Genomic DNA, 16,376 nt, shown 5'->3' with positions numbered 1-16,376 from the left:
TGGGTTTGTACCCCAAAGAGATCATAGATAAACAGACTTGTACGAAAATATTTATAGCTGCGCTTTTTGTGGTGGCAACAAATTGGAAAAGGAGGGTATGTCCTTCAATTGGGGAATGGCTGAACAAACTGTGGTATATGCGGGTGATGGAATACTATTGTGCTAAAAGGAATAATAAACTGGAGGAGTTCCAGGCGAACTGGAGAGACCTCCGGGAACAGATGCAGAGTGAAAGGAGCAGAGCCAGAAGAACATTGTACACAGAGACTGATATACTGTGGTAAAATTGAATGTAATGGACCTCTGTACCAGCAGCAATACAATGACCCAGGACAATTCTGAGGGATTTATGGCAAAGATGCTACCCACATTCAGAGGAAGGACTGCAGGAGAGGAAACATATAAGAAAAACAACTGCTTGAACGCATGGGTCGGGGTGGACATGATTGAGGGTGTGGACTCGAAACTACCACACCAATGCAACTACCAACAATTTGGAAATTGGTCTTGATCAAGGACACATGACAAAACTAGTGGAAATGCACATCGGCCATGGGTGGGGAGACTGCGGGGGGGGGGTGAAGGGGAAAGTAGGAGCATGAATCATGTAACCATGTTAAAAATGTATATTAATAAATGTTAAAAAAAAAAAAAAGGTCTCTGCCAGCAGAGAAATTCAGTCTGGGTATCAACTGATCCATCCCAGGAACTTGGCCCTCCCTCATAGCCCCACTCACCACAGATGCCATCAGAGAAGGAGACACTGAGGATGGGGACATCTGCCAGGCGGGGTGGCTCGGCACACCGAGTCTCCCTCAGTTGAACCACACTGACCTTCTGCTCATCCACCCAGCTGGGTAACCATGACAGGTTGCAGTCACAGATGAATGGATTCAAACTCAAGTTTCTGCCACATAATAAAGGATGGGGATCAGGAGAACCCCAGACATAGAGAAAATGGGTCAAAGACAACCTAGTTCAACTTTTACATATAGGTAGGTGACCCACTCTTGAGGGGAAATAGGAAGAGGGCTTATTTTGTTCTTTAGGAATCAGGATTCTGTTGCTTCTCTTGGGTACCCTCCCAGTCAGTATTATCTAGTTCTGACAGTAGGAAGTAATGTCTAAATTCCTTTGAGAATATTGTTAACAACTCTCTTGTTTAGTCCTTGGAGTGTGGGAATTCCTGGAGGACCCAGACTCATCTATGGAAGGATGATGTAGGGAGAGGTGAGTGTACAGAGAATTTGAGCCCTGGAGACTTGAAGCTCCAGGAAATCCCCAAATGTGACAGGAAGTCCCAAGAATTGAGGCAAAATCCCTGCTTCCTTAACCCATCATTGCTTGCAGCCCAGACCCCAGTTGGTTCTCTGGATCACTCGGGAAAAAGATGTCCAGATAAACTTCTCTGTCCCTCAGGAGCTATACTCAGGGTCAGTCTAAGGGGAAAAGATGAGTATATATAGGGTTAATTCTTGACCTAATCAGACCAGTCATTATTGAATGAAAATTGTTCCAGCTTACATTTCACTTAAATTAAATAAATTAGCAAATATTCCTTCTTCTAGCGTCAAAATCTTGTTGTTGCTGATGTCTCTGGAAGACAGGAAAGGAAAGAGAAAGGCCATTTAGTCATAATGATATATCTCCCTCCCTCCCAGAACTAAGGACTGCCCTGGGCCAGGTCCTGTGTCTGCCACTTAACTAGCTTAGTCTAGGTTGGCTTGTCCCTTCCTAGAATGCCTGGCTGCTTCCTAGGGCAAGTCAAAACCCTTTCTACATGTTTATAATAAATATCACTGACTTATGAGCTTCCCATGCAATGAATTACCTTCTCCAATCTAACCCTCAATCATACTCAGTGTCTAAGTCTGGTCTTCCCCATTAGACTAAGGAGCTTCCAAAGGGAAGGGAATGTGTGTTCTTCCCATATCACCTTTCATTGGGATAGGCACATAAGGATCTCCAATTTCAGTGGAGTGGGAACTGCTTCCACCATCAAGTAGCCTCTGCCATAATGAACCTCTGTGGAGTTATCTAGGTTAATGTCCAAAACCCTGGTGTCTTAAGTAAGTGAGACATGGTAGAACTTATGTGCCACTGCCATCACCTTCAAGAACTAAGGATCAGCAATCCATAAAGCACCAAACATTTACTTTGCCCTTACTATGTGCCAGCCTCTGGGCTAAGCACTGAAAATACAAAGGAAAAACCAAGTCTCAGCCCTTGAGGAATTTAGAAGGGGAGACCACACCATATGAAGGCATTGTTGGAATAAGATTTTAGTGGAAGTCTCTTAAGAATAATTAAATTAATTTTTTAAAAGAACACTCTGAATTCAAAACAATAAGATTAATTACAAAATAGATTGAATTTGTAATTAGTAAAAAAAAATCATTGAGTGTATTTATTAACTTAATTTTCTTTGACTCCAATAAAAATATTTTTTAAATTAAATTCCTCTTTTTTTGTTTTGTGAAGCCCGAAGTCTAACTCGTCTCTGGGTAGATCCACACAGGGGTTGGTTCTACATTTGGGCTATCTGGTATTTATAAATGGGTCAGATCTCATCACCTGGTGTCACCTGACCTGTAGGACCTCTAAGGAATGGTCCTGAGAAACCCGGGGGTTGGGGAGACAAGGTGTGGGCATTTTTGGGGGGTGGTGAAGATTAAAAACAGATGGCTGCCAACACAGATTTTGGAAGCATGATGAGAAGAGTGTGAGGGTGGTCACAAAGAGTAGTCAGAGCAGCTCACGTACAGTTGTGCCAAGGCTGAGAGGTTTTCAAAGAACTCGGTCTCTAACGTGTTGATGAAGTTGTCCGAGATGTCCCTGGAGAAACAAAAGGGATCATGGATGAGGCTCATGGGTCACTTCCATGAATTAGTATCGATGCTGCTTCATGAAAGGTCAGGTTGATGGGGGGCCATGTTTCTGCTAGCATGCTCTATTCTCATTCCCATTCTTCCCTGGGAGTAAATTTTCTAGACCTAAAGGAAGTGAGGGGAAGGGAAAGGATTCAGTCCAAAGAATCCCCTCCACAGCCTGAGGCTACAGGAATCCCAGGTCAAAGCAGAATTACTGTCCAGAGCCCAGGGCAGCGGAGGTGATCACAGAAGAGCAAACTGGGCTAGGGAGCAGATCAAAAGGAACAAGTCCCAAGTAAGGAGGCTCTGAACAGAGCAGAGAAAGGCACGGTTCCCCCCAGCACCCTTGGCCACTTTGGTCTTTATCCTAATAACTGCTCCCATTCGTGTACAAAGCTCTCTCTTCGAACAGCACTTAATGGTACATATTATAAATATAATCTCTAGGTGAGGGGAGGCCTGGTATGGTAGAGAGGGGTTGGCCCATTAGTGTTGGGAAGACCAGAGTTCAAGTCTCATCTCTAACATACTGACTGGGTGCCCCTGGACAGACCACTTAACCTTTCCGTGTGCCCAGACACTCTTCTATTGCACCATTAGAGTTTCCTTACAGGGAGCCCCCGGCATTCCTGTTTAATATCAATGACCAGTTGACCAATTGACAGGCCCACATGTCCCTTCTCTGGCCCTGTTGCTTCTTCTTTAAAGATAAGCACCTCCATTCCTACAGCCAAACACTAGTGCCAACAGAAAGATTTCTCTGCCTTAACCCAGAGTCAGCTCAATGCGGCGCCTTAGACCAAACTACAGGCTTGAAGGAAGGGCTCAGATGTTGATGCAGAGGCCTCTGGGTGGGATCTCAGTGATGCTTGTCCCCTACATTTTACAAAGAACAATTTTACCTTAGCCCCTTCCTTGTCTGGTCTTTACAGACTTTGTGAGTACATCCATCCTCACCAGAAAAGTTGTTTTTGTAACAATAGTAACAATTGGCCAGAGAATGTTGTTTTGGATGACTCACTCCCAAGGGGAGAAGGAGAAGGGCAACTATCCCAGGCCATTACACAGACAGTAGTCCTCAGGTGGTAGCAGCAAAACCAGGGAACTAGACATTTTGCCACCAATGAAGCTCTGAGCCCACACACACCTTGGCGTCCTCTTCCCTTCCCTGGAAACACTGATGGATTTTTCCATGCCCTAGAGAGAGAGAGGAGGCATCTGGGCCATAGCAGACTAACCTGGGAACATTTGTACAACCAAAAATTGAAAACTGCCCATTCCCTTAAAATTATCCACTGGAGGATTTGAGATCTCACTGGCCTTAGGACAAAACATGTAACTATACCGTAGAGCATATCACAATAAATATGATCAACACTTTGGGGCCTTAAAAATGTGTATTTATGGAGGCATCTGGGTAGTTCAGTGGATTGAGAGTCAAGCCTAGAGACAGGAGGTTCTAGGTTCAAATTTGGCCTCAGACACTTCCCAGCTGTGTGACCCTGGGCAAGTCACTCAGTCTCATTTGCCTAGCCCCTGCTCTTCTGTCCTAAAATTGTTACTAGGACAGAAAGTAAAGGTTTTTTTAAAAAGTAATAATAGAAAAAGCACCCTGAATTTTTTGCACCTTAGGCAGCTGCCTGCTCTGCTTACATGGTCCCATTTCTTTTCCTTAACAGAAAACTCTGCCATCTCTCAAAGAAGAAGAGATGCTTTCCCAAGGTCTAGTCAGGAGTTCCTCCTCTAGAGGCACAGGGGTCCTAGGTCTCCATGGCAACAAGAAGCTCAAACATCTACATTGACAAGGGCCAACCTGCTATTGGAGTGAGAGAAATATAGGAGGGGGTGGGAGGGGCCTGGGTCTCTGGCTATCTGCTTTCTTTTCTCTCCAGTTTAGCTAATGCTATCACATGATAGGAGCAAGTTGAGGAAATGATTACCCTACAGTTGGCATAAACTGGAAGTATAAACTGTTCCCCAAAGGAATCAGATAAGATGGCAAGTGACAGATTCAAAAAGGTGGAGTAAGTGAAACTCGGACAAGAAGGGGGCATTTGGGGGGCAGCTGGGTGGCTCAGTGGATGGAGAGCCAGGCCTAGAGACAGGAGGTCCTAGGTTTAAATCTGACCTCAGACACTTCCCAGCTGTGTGACCCTGGGCAAGTCACTTGACCCCCATTGCCTACCCTTATCACTCTTCTGTCTTGGAGCCAATATGCAGTATTGACTCCAAGATGGAAGGTAAGGATTTAAAAAAAAAGAAGGGGGCATTTCCCTGTGAAGTGCCCAGAGGAGACATCCCAGTCCCCCAGACCTCCCTTTAGTGACCCAGCCAGAAGTGATCCTGGGGGTGTGGCACACAGGAGATGTCTAATAACAAAATTTAATAACAAAAGCTCACACTTAGGGACAGAGCTCTTCCTTCACAACAGCACTTCCAGGTAGAGGACTGGCCTCAGGTATACTGGGATCTGCCCCGGACACATGCTGGTTGTGTGGTCCTGGGTACCAACCATCACTTAACCTTTCAGAGCCCCAGACACCTTTCTGTTGCAATCATAGATCCAGTCCAAAAAACAAACACACAAACACAACACTAGATATGCTAAGAATCAGAGCAATTAGTGATTTGCACATAGCAAGGGTGCACACTGGAATCTGGAATACAGGTCCTCTGATGTCGATTCTTTCCAATAAACCACACTGACACCTCTCCTTCTGGAAGATGAGGCAGAAAAAACTTCTTCTCTACAGCCACCAGGAATCATGAGTTCACAAATTTAAAAGTCAACTCTTCATTCTGACAGAGGAGGAAACTGAGACTCAAAGAGGCTGAACAACTTGCACAAAGTCATGTGGGCAGAGATTTGGAATCCTTAGAAGATTCCAACTTTAATGCTTTTTCCACTGCCAGATCATGCATCTCTGGAGTCCATCCCTAGGAAGCCAGCACTTCACAAAACGTCTGGTATCTCTTTGTTCAGTCATTTTTCAGTCTTGTCTGACTTTGTGACCCCATTTAGGGTTTTCATGGCAGAGATCCCAAAGAAGTTTGCCATTTCCTTTTCCAGTTCATTTTACAGATGAGGAAACTGAGACAAACAAGGCTAAGTGACTTGCCCAGGATCACACGGCTAGGAAGTGTCTAAGGTCAGATTTGAACTCAGGAAGATGAGCCTTTCTGACTCCAGGCCCAAGGTTCTATCCACTGCACTACCTAGCTGCCCATTCCACCCCCCAAGACCTTCTTATTATCAGTTCTATGACAGAAGAGTGGCAAGGGCTAGGTAATCAGGATTAAGTGATTTGCCCAGAGACACACAGTTAGGAAGTATCTGAGGACAGATTTGAACCCAGGATCTCCAGTCTCCAGAGCTGGAGCTCTATCCACTTTACTTTCTAACTGGCTCCAATTGCCCTTTAATAAATATCTACTGAGCCAAAGAATTATAATGACAGAAGACATTAGAAAATACACCTCCCTCCTTCAGTTCCCTCATCTGCTCCCTTTGCAGAGGTGGAGGGTTAGAGGTGCTACATAGAGTTAGAGTAGGATTACCTAGTCCAAAACCGTGTTGGGCTGTATGTTGACTTAGAAAACCACAAATTTGCATTACCTATGTTGTGTTTGTATTTATTGTGTCAAATATTTTCCAATGCACTAGCAAGAATTTTGCAAAGACAAAGACACCTCTGAGAGTAATTCAATCTCCCTTTTACAGATAAGGTAACTGAGGCTCAGGGAGCTTCCATAACTTGCACGAGGTCACCCAGGGAGTGAACAGAGGGGATTTGAAGCCTGGTCTTTTTATTCCAAAGCTAATGCTCTTTGATGTATTGGTAAATTGTGTTAAAATGCTTTTTTCCTCCTTTCTAATTTTTTATTCTTCATTGCACATGAAAGCTTGGGAAGTGGAGGTAGGGAAGCAGCACTTAGCCCACTGGCACATAGAAGGCACTTAATATTTCTTGATTGATTGAAATGAGGGTCATAGAAAACAAAAGATAATCAATAAAAAGTTTAAAAATAAATCAAAGTGAAATGAAAATATAGCCAACTGTATAAATGGAGATTTTGAACATCCTCCATAAGTCCCTTAGTTTTCCCAAAATTCCCTTTAATCACTTCTGCGCCTCCACATTTGTGTGGTCACATTATTGTTTTATATTTGGCTGTAACTCCTCCTTCTTTTTCTTTTGTTCCTGGGAGCAGGTCAGTTAGTAACCTTTTAGTTAGGTCTCAGTTTATTATTAATAAAATATTCATAAATATAATATTTAGTATTTTGCATATTAATTTTAATCTTCACACAACCAAAGGAGCTATGCCTTATTTCATCCACAGAGATTTTAGAAGACTCCTTAGCAAGTCTCCGGGAGCTTAAGCCTGTCTTCAGAGAGATCCAGGTCTAGGCTGGGAGGGACAGAGAACCTCCCCCTAAGAACCCCTAATGTCACCAAAGAAGTCATTCCTGTTTAAAAGAGAAGCCCTGGATGTCTCCGTCTTCCCCAGCTCTGCTGTATTCAGGAAGGAATGAGCTAGGTCTTCCCCATACACAGTGGCGTCCTCTCACCCACCCCTGACGTGAAACTAAATTCCATCCACTCATGGAAAGCCCATCAAAGCCCCATCCAGACTCTGTCAGATGGTTCCTCCCGTCCAGCTGTCAGTAGGGCTGCCCCTAGCCTGGGACTAGCCATTCGGGTCTGTGTGCTAGTCCTGTCATCGTCAAGGTGAGGCTGGGCTTCTGCCAGCTGGGAGTCAGGCTCTGGGGCTGGGAAAAGGGATTCAGAGGATACCTGGCAGGCAGAAGGGAAGGTGGGAGGACTTTCTGCCCTTGGTTTCCTACCTGTCAGCCAAGTAGACAGAACAGGAAGCCACAAATGAAGGAAATGGGTTTACCTTGTGGCAAGATGAGGAATTTAGGTTAGACGTAAGAAGGAACTTTCCAAATCACTGACAGGATGGAAGAAATAGCATCTTTTTTTTTTTTTTTATTTTAAATAGTATCATTTCTAAGACAGAAGAATGGCAAGGGCTAGACAGGTGTCCAGGGTCACACAGTTAGGAAGTGTCTGAGGTCAGATTTGAACCTCCTGACTTTAGAGCTGCTGCCCTATCCACCTACCTGTGCCAAGGGAATAGAATCTGATTCTTTGGATTACCTTTTGCTCTAAGCAGAGCCTTATCTGCCTGGCCTGGAGAAGAAACAGGACTTTCCCATTATCTGATGACTGTTTTGGTAAGGCAGAATTTCCTTCAGAAATAACCACAATTACCAAGTGAGCAGTGATCGACACATGGCACTCTGGAAGGAGTGCTAGAAGTTAAAATCTAGGTCACCGGTCACCTGTGTGACCTTATGCAAGTCACTTAACTTGTCTGGGTCTGTTTCCACATCTGTAAAAAAAAGAAGGATGGCAGAAGGACAAATGACCTCTAAGGGGCCTCTCGTCTCTAAATCTGATTCTATGACATATCGGGTGGCAAGTGGCAGCTAAGAGCTGGAGCGATAAGGAGAGGGGGGGTCTGGGTGTCTCACACAGAAACATGGTATTGGAATGCTTGAGATGAAAGCTAAAAAACAAAACAAAACTGAAAAAACAATCTTGATAGGAATTTAGTAGGAAGGGGAGGAGGAGGAAGATGGGAGCGGGTGCTAATTTCAAATGCAATTTGTGCTTTTCCATTCTGGTTAAGGTTCCTTCTCAATTTCTTTGTATTTATGCTTTTTAGATTGATATGTTGGCACTTGCTATTTTCACCATTACAGCATAAAAGAAGGGATTGTTTCTTTCTTTGTCTCAGTATCCCCCCAGTGCCTAGCACAGTGATACACAGGTGTTTTTGTTGTTGTTGTTGTTGTTGTTGTTGTTGTTGTTGTTGTTTTTTAATTAAAACCCTTACTTTCTGTCTTGGACTCAAAACTGTGTATTGGCTCCAAGGCAGAAAGAGTAGTAAGGGCTAGGGTAGGCAATGGGGGTTAAGTGACTTGCCCAGGGTCACACAGCTAGGATGTATCTGAGGTCAGATTTGAACCCAGGACCTCCCATCTCTAGGCCTGGCTCTCAATCCACTGAGCCACCCAGCTGCTCCCTACATAGGTTCTTAATAAATGCTTATGATGGATTCCTTCATTTTCTCTACTAGGGAAAGAGATCTTCGGGGCAGCTAGATAGCAAAGTGGATAGAGCAACAGGCCTGGAGTCCAGAGGACTTGCCTTGAAATCTGTCCTCAGATACTTCCTAGCTGTGTGACCCTGGGTTAGTCACTTAACCCTGATGTCTAGCTCTTGCCACTCTTCTGTCTTAGAACTGATACTAAGAGAGAAGGTCAAGGTTTTAAAAAAAAAGGAAAAGAGACCATCATTGACCAGGGTCATCAAGGACCTCCATCCCAGAATATAGTAGCCCCCATGGGATCCAGTGAAAGAGGTACTTTAATCCTTTTCTCAGGAACTGGTAGGTCTCTTCAAATAATCCCTTTCATGGGTGCTTCCCAAACCTTCTTCTTCCAATATTTCCCATGGGAAATAGGAAGGGGGATTTTCTAGTTCCCTGTGTGAGATGCCCAGCACAGCCTCCCCTCAATATTTGGGGAGACCAGAGAAATGAACTATGCTCAGCAAAAATTAAGTTTTCCTGGCTTAAGCCTCCCAGAAAACAAATGCCTTTAAAAAATATTTTTGAAAAACAAAAAATCCTATTCTCTGGAAAAACCATTAGGGATGCCAGAAGTTGAAGAAGGTCCAGTACATCCCAGAAGGTCCAGTACAAGGCCTGTCGCTCCTACCAGTCCTGGTGCCCACTACCTCTTCAAGTCATGATAGGACATACAGTCCTCTGCCCTTTGCCTCATTGGGTGCTGCTCGATTTCTGTAAAATGCTCTGTGACACCACAGCAAGAGAATCCAGCCAGAGATAGCATCCCTATCACCCCTATTTTCATTTTAGCTCTGGTAAGCCTCAGTTTCCCTACCTGTTCAAAAGGAGGAACACTGAAAACCAACCCAAGGAGAAGCCCACAACATCAGCTATGGGGTAGATAAGGCAAAAGGTACACAGCTATCTGGGAAGCATTTCAGCAGCTTGTCCCCCATTACACAGTCTGTTTATCTTGCTGCTAAATGGCTAAAGCCTTCACTGGCCTCTTCGCCAAATACTGAGGTTCTGCTGTGTTCCAGCTCCCTGCAGAGTAGAAATGAATCCTCCTACTTGCCTGCTTCCTGGCCAAACAGTCAGCAAGTCCAAACACACAGAACATAGATCAGAAGCCCAGAGAGCTGTCACTGATCCCCTCGGGACATCACTAGGTCTCTCTGGGCATTCCATTGCCCTTTTTGCCAGCCCTACTGCGTGCATCTTCTCTCACCCCCACTGCCACCCCTGGCATTCCCCTTCATACCAGCCGCCCCTCTAGGGAGGTTCCATGGCCACCCATTCACATTCTTTCAACCCATACCACATGTCCTGGACAGGCCTGAGATAGCTAGAACCCAGAGGACCAAAACCAGAACCTGTAAGTCCAACTGACTTCTCTCCAAAGACAGATTCAAGGTCTATACCAGGACAACAGCTCAATTTGGGGTCTCTGGTGTTCCTGGCTTGGCTCTACAATTTATTACACATGGTGGACTGGAAAGAGCGTCGAATGCGGGAAGTTGTTTGGCTGGACTAGGCATATTTGTTACAAGGGTTTTGTTTTTTCTTTTCTTTTTTTTTTTTTCAGTGTGGGGAGGGCGAAACCTAAGAGAGAGAAAATAAATGCTTGTTAATTAAAAAAATAAAATTTGGGGAAATAAAAAGAGCATCAAATTTTCTAGCCTTGAGGTTTAGGAGCTGGAAATCTAGACTTGCAAAAGAATTAAAGAGAACTGGAAAAGATCTTTAGACCAACCCCCCCCCCCTCCATGTTATAGATAAGGAAACTGAGTCCCAGAGAGATCGAGTAAACTACCCTGCATCTCACGGCCAGTCCGGTAACAGTCAGGACTTGAACTTAGGTCATTTGACTCTAAATCCTGTGCTCTTGCCACTCCGTCAGGCTACCTTATCTAGTCCAAGCCTCTCAGTTTTCAGAAGAGATGGAAAAGATGCAATGTCTTGTTCGAGGTCACACAAGCTGGGACCAGAACCCGCGGGGTTCTCCTGACTCCTGAAGGTCTTAAAGCACAAATGAGATATCTAATAAAAGCTTTCTGAAAACCTATTTAGTACTACATAACCTTGCTGAGGTGGCTGCCTTGCTCTAAGAATTTTTCTCATTTTTCCCCCTCCTCGATCTCCGCTTCGCTTCTGACACCAGACCATCCCCTCCTATATTCATTCAATCATTTGCCAAATCTTGTTGATTCTAGCTCTACAACACCTCTCACATATGTCCCCATTCTCTCACATAACCAAGCTCTCATTCCCTCCTCCTTAGAGACTGTAAAAGTCTCCTAACTGGGTCTCTTGTTTCCATTCTAACCTCTCTTCCAACCATCTTCCACCCAGCTGCTAAAATAATCCTCCTAAATTTAGCTCAGGTCTGACAGTGCCCTCCCACACTCATGAATCTTCCATAGCTCCATGGTACCTTTAGGATAAAATTAAAATTCCTCTCTTTGGTGCTTTAAGACCTCTTCCATACAACTCTGTCCTACCTTTCCAGACATATTTCATATTATTCCCTCTCCGTCATGCACTCTGAGTTCCAACCAAATTGGCCTCCTTGCCTTGGATGGTGACATTATTTCCAACCTCTGTGACTTTGCACAACCTATCCCTCACACATGGAATGTACTCCCTCCTCACTTCTGACTTTTCAAAGGCTTAGCTTGGGTGACACTTCCCTCTATGAGTCTTTCCTAAGCTCTCCTTGCTCCAGAAATTTCCTCATCTTACCTTTCTATGTGCTTTCTATTTACTTATCTAATGATATGTTATATTCCTCTTTCCTCTCTCCAGAATGGAAGTTCCTTAAAGGCAGGGACTAGTACACAGTTTTTTTTGTCTTTCCACTCCCAGCTGGAGTGAATTGGATTCCCCTCTGCTAAGGAAAGAGAAGCAATGTGGAGCAGAGACAAGGAAGCTAACCTTGAAGCCAGGAAGACCTGAGTTTGAATCTAGCTTTTGACACAATCTGGCAGCATGACCCTGGGCACTTATTAACTTAACCTGTCGGTGCTCTAGCCCAGAGATGTCAAATTCAGGGTGTAAAGGGCACAGGATCCAAATTCAAAAGTGATTGGGAGGGGGGCACCTGGGTAGCTCAGTGGATTGAGAGTCAGGCCTAGAGACCGGAGGTTCTAAGTTCAAATCCTGTCTTGGACATTTCCCAGCTGTGTGACCCTGGGCAAGTCACTTGACCCCCAATGCCCACCCTTACCACTCTTCCACCTAGGAGCCAATACACAGAAGTTAAGGGTTTAAAAAAGGAAGGAAAAAAAGTGATTGGGAAATGTTTAACAAAATAAACACAAATACAATAGAATATGGATAATTGTTAGTGTGTTGAGCAGCTAGTTGGTTCAGTGGATAGTGCCAGGCCTGAAGTCGGGAAGTCTCATCTCCTTGAGTTCAAATTTGGTCTCATATACTTCCTAGCTGTGTGACCTTGGGCAAGTCACTTAGCCTGGTTTGCTTCACTTTCCTCATCTATAAAATGAGCTGGAGAAGGAAACAGCAAAGCCCTCCAGTATATTTGCCTGGAAAAGACCCAATGGGGTCATGAAGGGTCAGACCTGCCTGAAAAATAACTGAACAACAACAAAAAGGTTAATATGGGATTTTCTAAGTCGACATGCCATTAGCAGGGATATTTACTAGGGCCTGGAGACCCCTATTGTTTCTATTTGAGTTTAACATCAACGGTCTAGACAGGGAGAAAGGAAGGAAAGAAGCACCTACTATGTGCTAAGCACTGTGCCACCTGTTTTATAAATATGTCACTGAAGTGGAGGGAGTTTCCTATACTAATAAAATCACAGATCTAGTCTCTATCTGACACCTACCAAGAGCAGGTCTATCCCCAACTCATTCTTTTCTTTTCTTTTCTTTTCTTTCCTTTCCTTTTCTTTTCTTTTCTTTTCTTTTCCTTTCTTTTCTTATCTTTTTTTAACCCTTACTTTCTGTCTTAGAATCAGTACTAAGTATTGGTTTCAAGACAGAACAGTAAAGGCCACACAGTTGGGGTTACATGACTTGCCCAGGGTCACAAAGCTAAAAAGTGTCTGAGGGCAGATTTGAACCCAGGAACTCCTCTTCTCTAGACCTGGCTCTCTGTCCACAGAACCATCTCACTCCTTCTTTAAAAAATAAACTTACCTTCCGTCTTAGAATCAATACTGTGTATTGGTTCCAAGGCAGAAGAGCGGGCTGCCCCTCAGCCCCCCACCCTTGGGCTTCTGGAGCCCCCCTCCCTCTTTCAGTGGCACTTTAGGAGCTAGTCTGCACCCAGAACTAATCCCCAAACTCGGCCAGACGCCTCTGCTGTGTATGGACAATTTTCCATGTCTCAAGCTGCTTTTCCCATCACTGTTCTGGGGGAACGCCAAGGTCCAGAAGGGCCAGGCAACAGGCAGCCAGTCCTCTCCCGGCCGCTCCCTCCACTCCACTCTCTCCCGCCTCCACAAAGTACAGCCCAATCAGCCCCGGGATAACGTCATGGGAACATGACATCAGCCTTGGCAGCCCACTGCCCCGTCCCTCCCTCTGCCTCCACCCCCAGCCCCCATTCTCTGGTTAACATTATATGTTCTTTGGAATCGCAGACAGGAAAAGGGGAAAAAAATGCAGAACCTTAGACTACGATGCTACAAAAATAAAATCAGGAAAGTCTCAAAACTGCCCGGATCCCCTGAAAACCAAGCAGCGTCCTCGTCCTCTCTAAAGAGCCCAGCGGCGGCTCCCAGGGACACGCAAGGACCCCACTCCGGTCCCTCCAAGTTCAAAAAATCTGGATGGCTCTGAAGGGCCTTCCCTTCCCCCGGCTGCCTCGTGAATGGTACAGGATAATTCAGTCTGTGGTCATGGCAAATACCTCCCCCTCCTCCAAACCCCAGCCTCCTCGGGGCCTCTCCCTTCCTCCACCTCCACCTCGGGCCAGGCCCTGCTAGGAAATCAGAAGAAGGACCACCCTGACGCTGGGCAAGCCAGAGGCTGGCAGGCATGAAGCTAGGGGCCTTCTGCCCCAACCACCAACAGGAGGTGAACCAGTCATTTCCCCAGACCTTGAGGGTCTGAATGCCAAGCGTTGTTAGAGGCCATGGGGATGGGAGTACAAAGAGATGAAGTGTTCTACTTGAAAGGAGCTCCTGGTGAGCTTCCCAGAGGAGGCAGGCGAAGAGGATTCGGGGGTGCCCAGAAATGTGGGGAGATGGGCACACAGAAGCCCCTCTGAGGCTCGTGCTTGAGCTTTGTAGTCGAAGGGGTTTGCCATCCATCGTCTTCGGCAATCCAGATCCTTCTGGTGAAGAATGGCTGGGAAGGATGCACAACAGCAGCCTCACTTCCCCCTTTTCATACACTCCTCCGTCTATAGCAAAGGCAGCTGATATCTGGTCCTTCCAGCCCCCAGCATGTTCTCTGCCCGAGGAAAGAGCCCCCTCTCTTCCAGAACACGGTCAGAACACCAGGCACTGGGGGCCCAACCCCTCAGCTCTCGATGGATTATACGTAGGCATGTGCTGGACCCAGCTCTAACCAGGTCCCGAGAAAATGTTCAGTGTGAGCATTTACCCTTTGGAAATCTGCAAGTGCTACAAATCAGGGCTCAATTTATCATTTTACTGACTATCTAGATTTAGGAAAGTGATGGAGAAAATATTAACAATTCAGATTAAGCATTAAGTTAATAATTAAGTTTAAGAAAGGGAGTCAGGTCAGCTAGGTGATTTGGTGGATTGAGAGCTAAACCCAGAGACAGGAGGTCCTGGGTTCAAATCTGGTCTCAGACACTTCCTAGCTGTGTGGCCCTGGACAAGTCACTTAACCCCCATTCCCTAGCCCTTACCGCTCTTTTGCCTTGGAATCAATACACAGTATTCTAAGATGGAAGGTAAGAGTTTAAAAGAAAAAAAAAGTTTAAGTAAGACACAGTCTTTTGTGGAGAACTAGTTGTTAAACACTTACCAGCATACTTCTGGTTAAAGGTTCTTACACGTTCCCTCTTCATGTTTCTGATATCAGATCCTTGCTTGATGAAGGTAACTTTTCCATGGGGGAAAGGGAATTATGACCTAAACCTCTCTACCCCGTGAGAAGCTGAGATGATCGATTTTTCATCAAATCCCAACCTTTCCTGCCTTTAAAAGACCAGTTTAAGACTTGTCTCCTCCAGGAAGCCTTTTCTGATTACCAGTCCCCATCCTATTCTGCACACTGACTGTAACTGTAGGCTCAGAATCATGAAATGTTACTGCTGTCATGCACCAACACTCTCATGTCACAGAAGAGGACACCTGAAGCCCTGAGATTTTACTTGATTTATCAAAAGTTGGACAGCTTGAAAATGGCAAGCTACAACTGGAACCCAAAACTTAGCTTGTATGTACTCTTTCACGTCTTACTTTGTTTTTTGGTTTGTTAGTTTTGGACCAAATCTATGATTTTATTGAGTAGGAAAATCCTGGGGAGGAAATGCCCTCTACCAATGAACATCTGTAACTGTTCTGCAATTCAGAGAGATGCCTGAGACATGGAAAGACCTCAAGGACACTATGTGTCCGAGGAGGGACCTGAACATAGACCTTCCTTTACAGGGTCATAGATTTAGAGCTGGAAGGGATCTTAAAGACCACTTAGTCCAGAGTTATCAAACTCACAGCCCAACAATCCCAAGGAGGGCTTGAACCAAATTGAAATGTAATTGGGAAATGTTTAGCAAAATAAAAACACTAGAACATAGGTAATGTAAATTTGTGGTCTTCTATGTCAATATGCTCTCTGCAGGGATCTGTTTCTATTTGAGTTTTAACATCACGGATTCTAGTCCAACCCCTTCTCGTCTTATTGTTGAGGAAATGAGTTCCAAAGAGGAGAAGAAACTTGGTCCAAGCTCCCACAGATAATAAGAAGCAGGATCAGAATTTGAACTCGGGTTCTCTGTCTCCAGATCCAGCACTTCTATGATATGATTGCTCTCTTTTGTTCTTTTAAGCCAACTTAAAGATCTTTTCCATATATATATGTGTCCTGTCTTTTCAATTAGGCTATAAACTTTTCATTAGACTAAAAACAAGCCAGGGACCATGGCTCCCTATTTCTCTGACCTCTTTATCCCTATAACGCCATGTACTGAGTTTTGGCACAGAGGTTCCTTGGACTGTTGAAGGACCATCAGAGACAATCCAAGGGAGCAGTCACTTTGTCTGGACCAAACCCTATATCCACCTGGTTCCCTTCCAGTTCCAGCGCTTTACAGATTTGCTCCTGGAATAATCCTGCTGCTTAAGAGGGGTCTTTCATTTCCAATGGTCATGGAAGGAGGAAGGCAGCTGACTTTCAGAGGCCTGTTTTAAAGAC

General features: G+C 44.9%; 1 protein-coding gene across 1 annotated transcript in view; it reads right to left on the bottom strand.

Annotated features, from left to right (window-relative positions):
• Positions 1 to 16,376, bottom strand: part of PKD1 (polycystin 1, transient receptor potential channel interacting) — a 125,216-nt gene that overhangs the window by 55,049 nt on the left and 53,791 nt on the right. Inside the window, exons 2-4 of the mRNA XM_044657233.1 lie at positions 2,764 to 2,835; positions 1,525 to 1,596; positions 738 to 907 (exon numbers count right to left, since the gene is read on the bottom strand). Coding sequence (XP_044513168.1) covers positions 738 to 907; positions 1,525 to 1,596; positions 2,764 to 2,835 — 314 coding nt within the window. The remainder of the gene's footprint in view (positions 1 to 737; positions 908 to 1,524; positions 1,597 to 2,763; positions 2,836 to 16,376) is intronic.

Source organism: Gracilinanus agilis, chromosome 1 (genome assembly GCF_016433145.1).
Source record: "Gracilinanus agilis isolate LMUSP501 chromosome 1, AgileGrace, whole genome shotgun sequence".
NCBI classification, from domain to species: domain Eukaryota; kingdom Metazoa; phylum Chordata; class Mammalia; order Didelphimorphia; family Didelphidae; genus Gracilinanus; species Gracilinanus agilis.
Note: the sequence above shows the minus strand (reverse complement) of the source record. Positions and strands in the feature narration are given on the sequence as shown.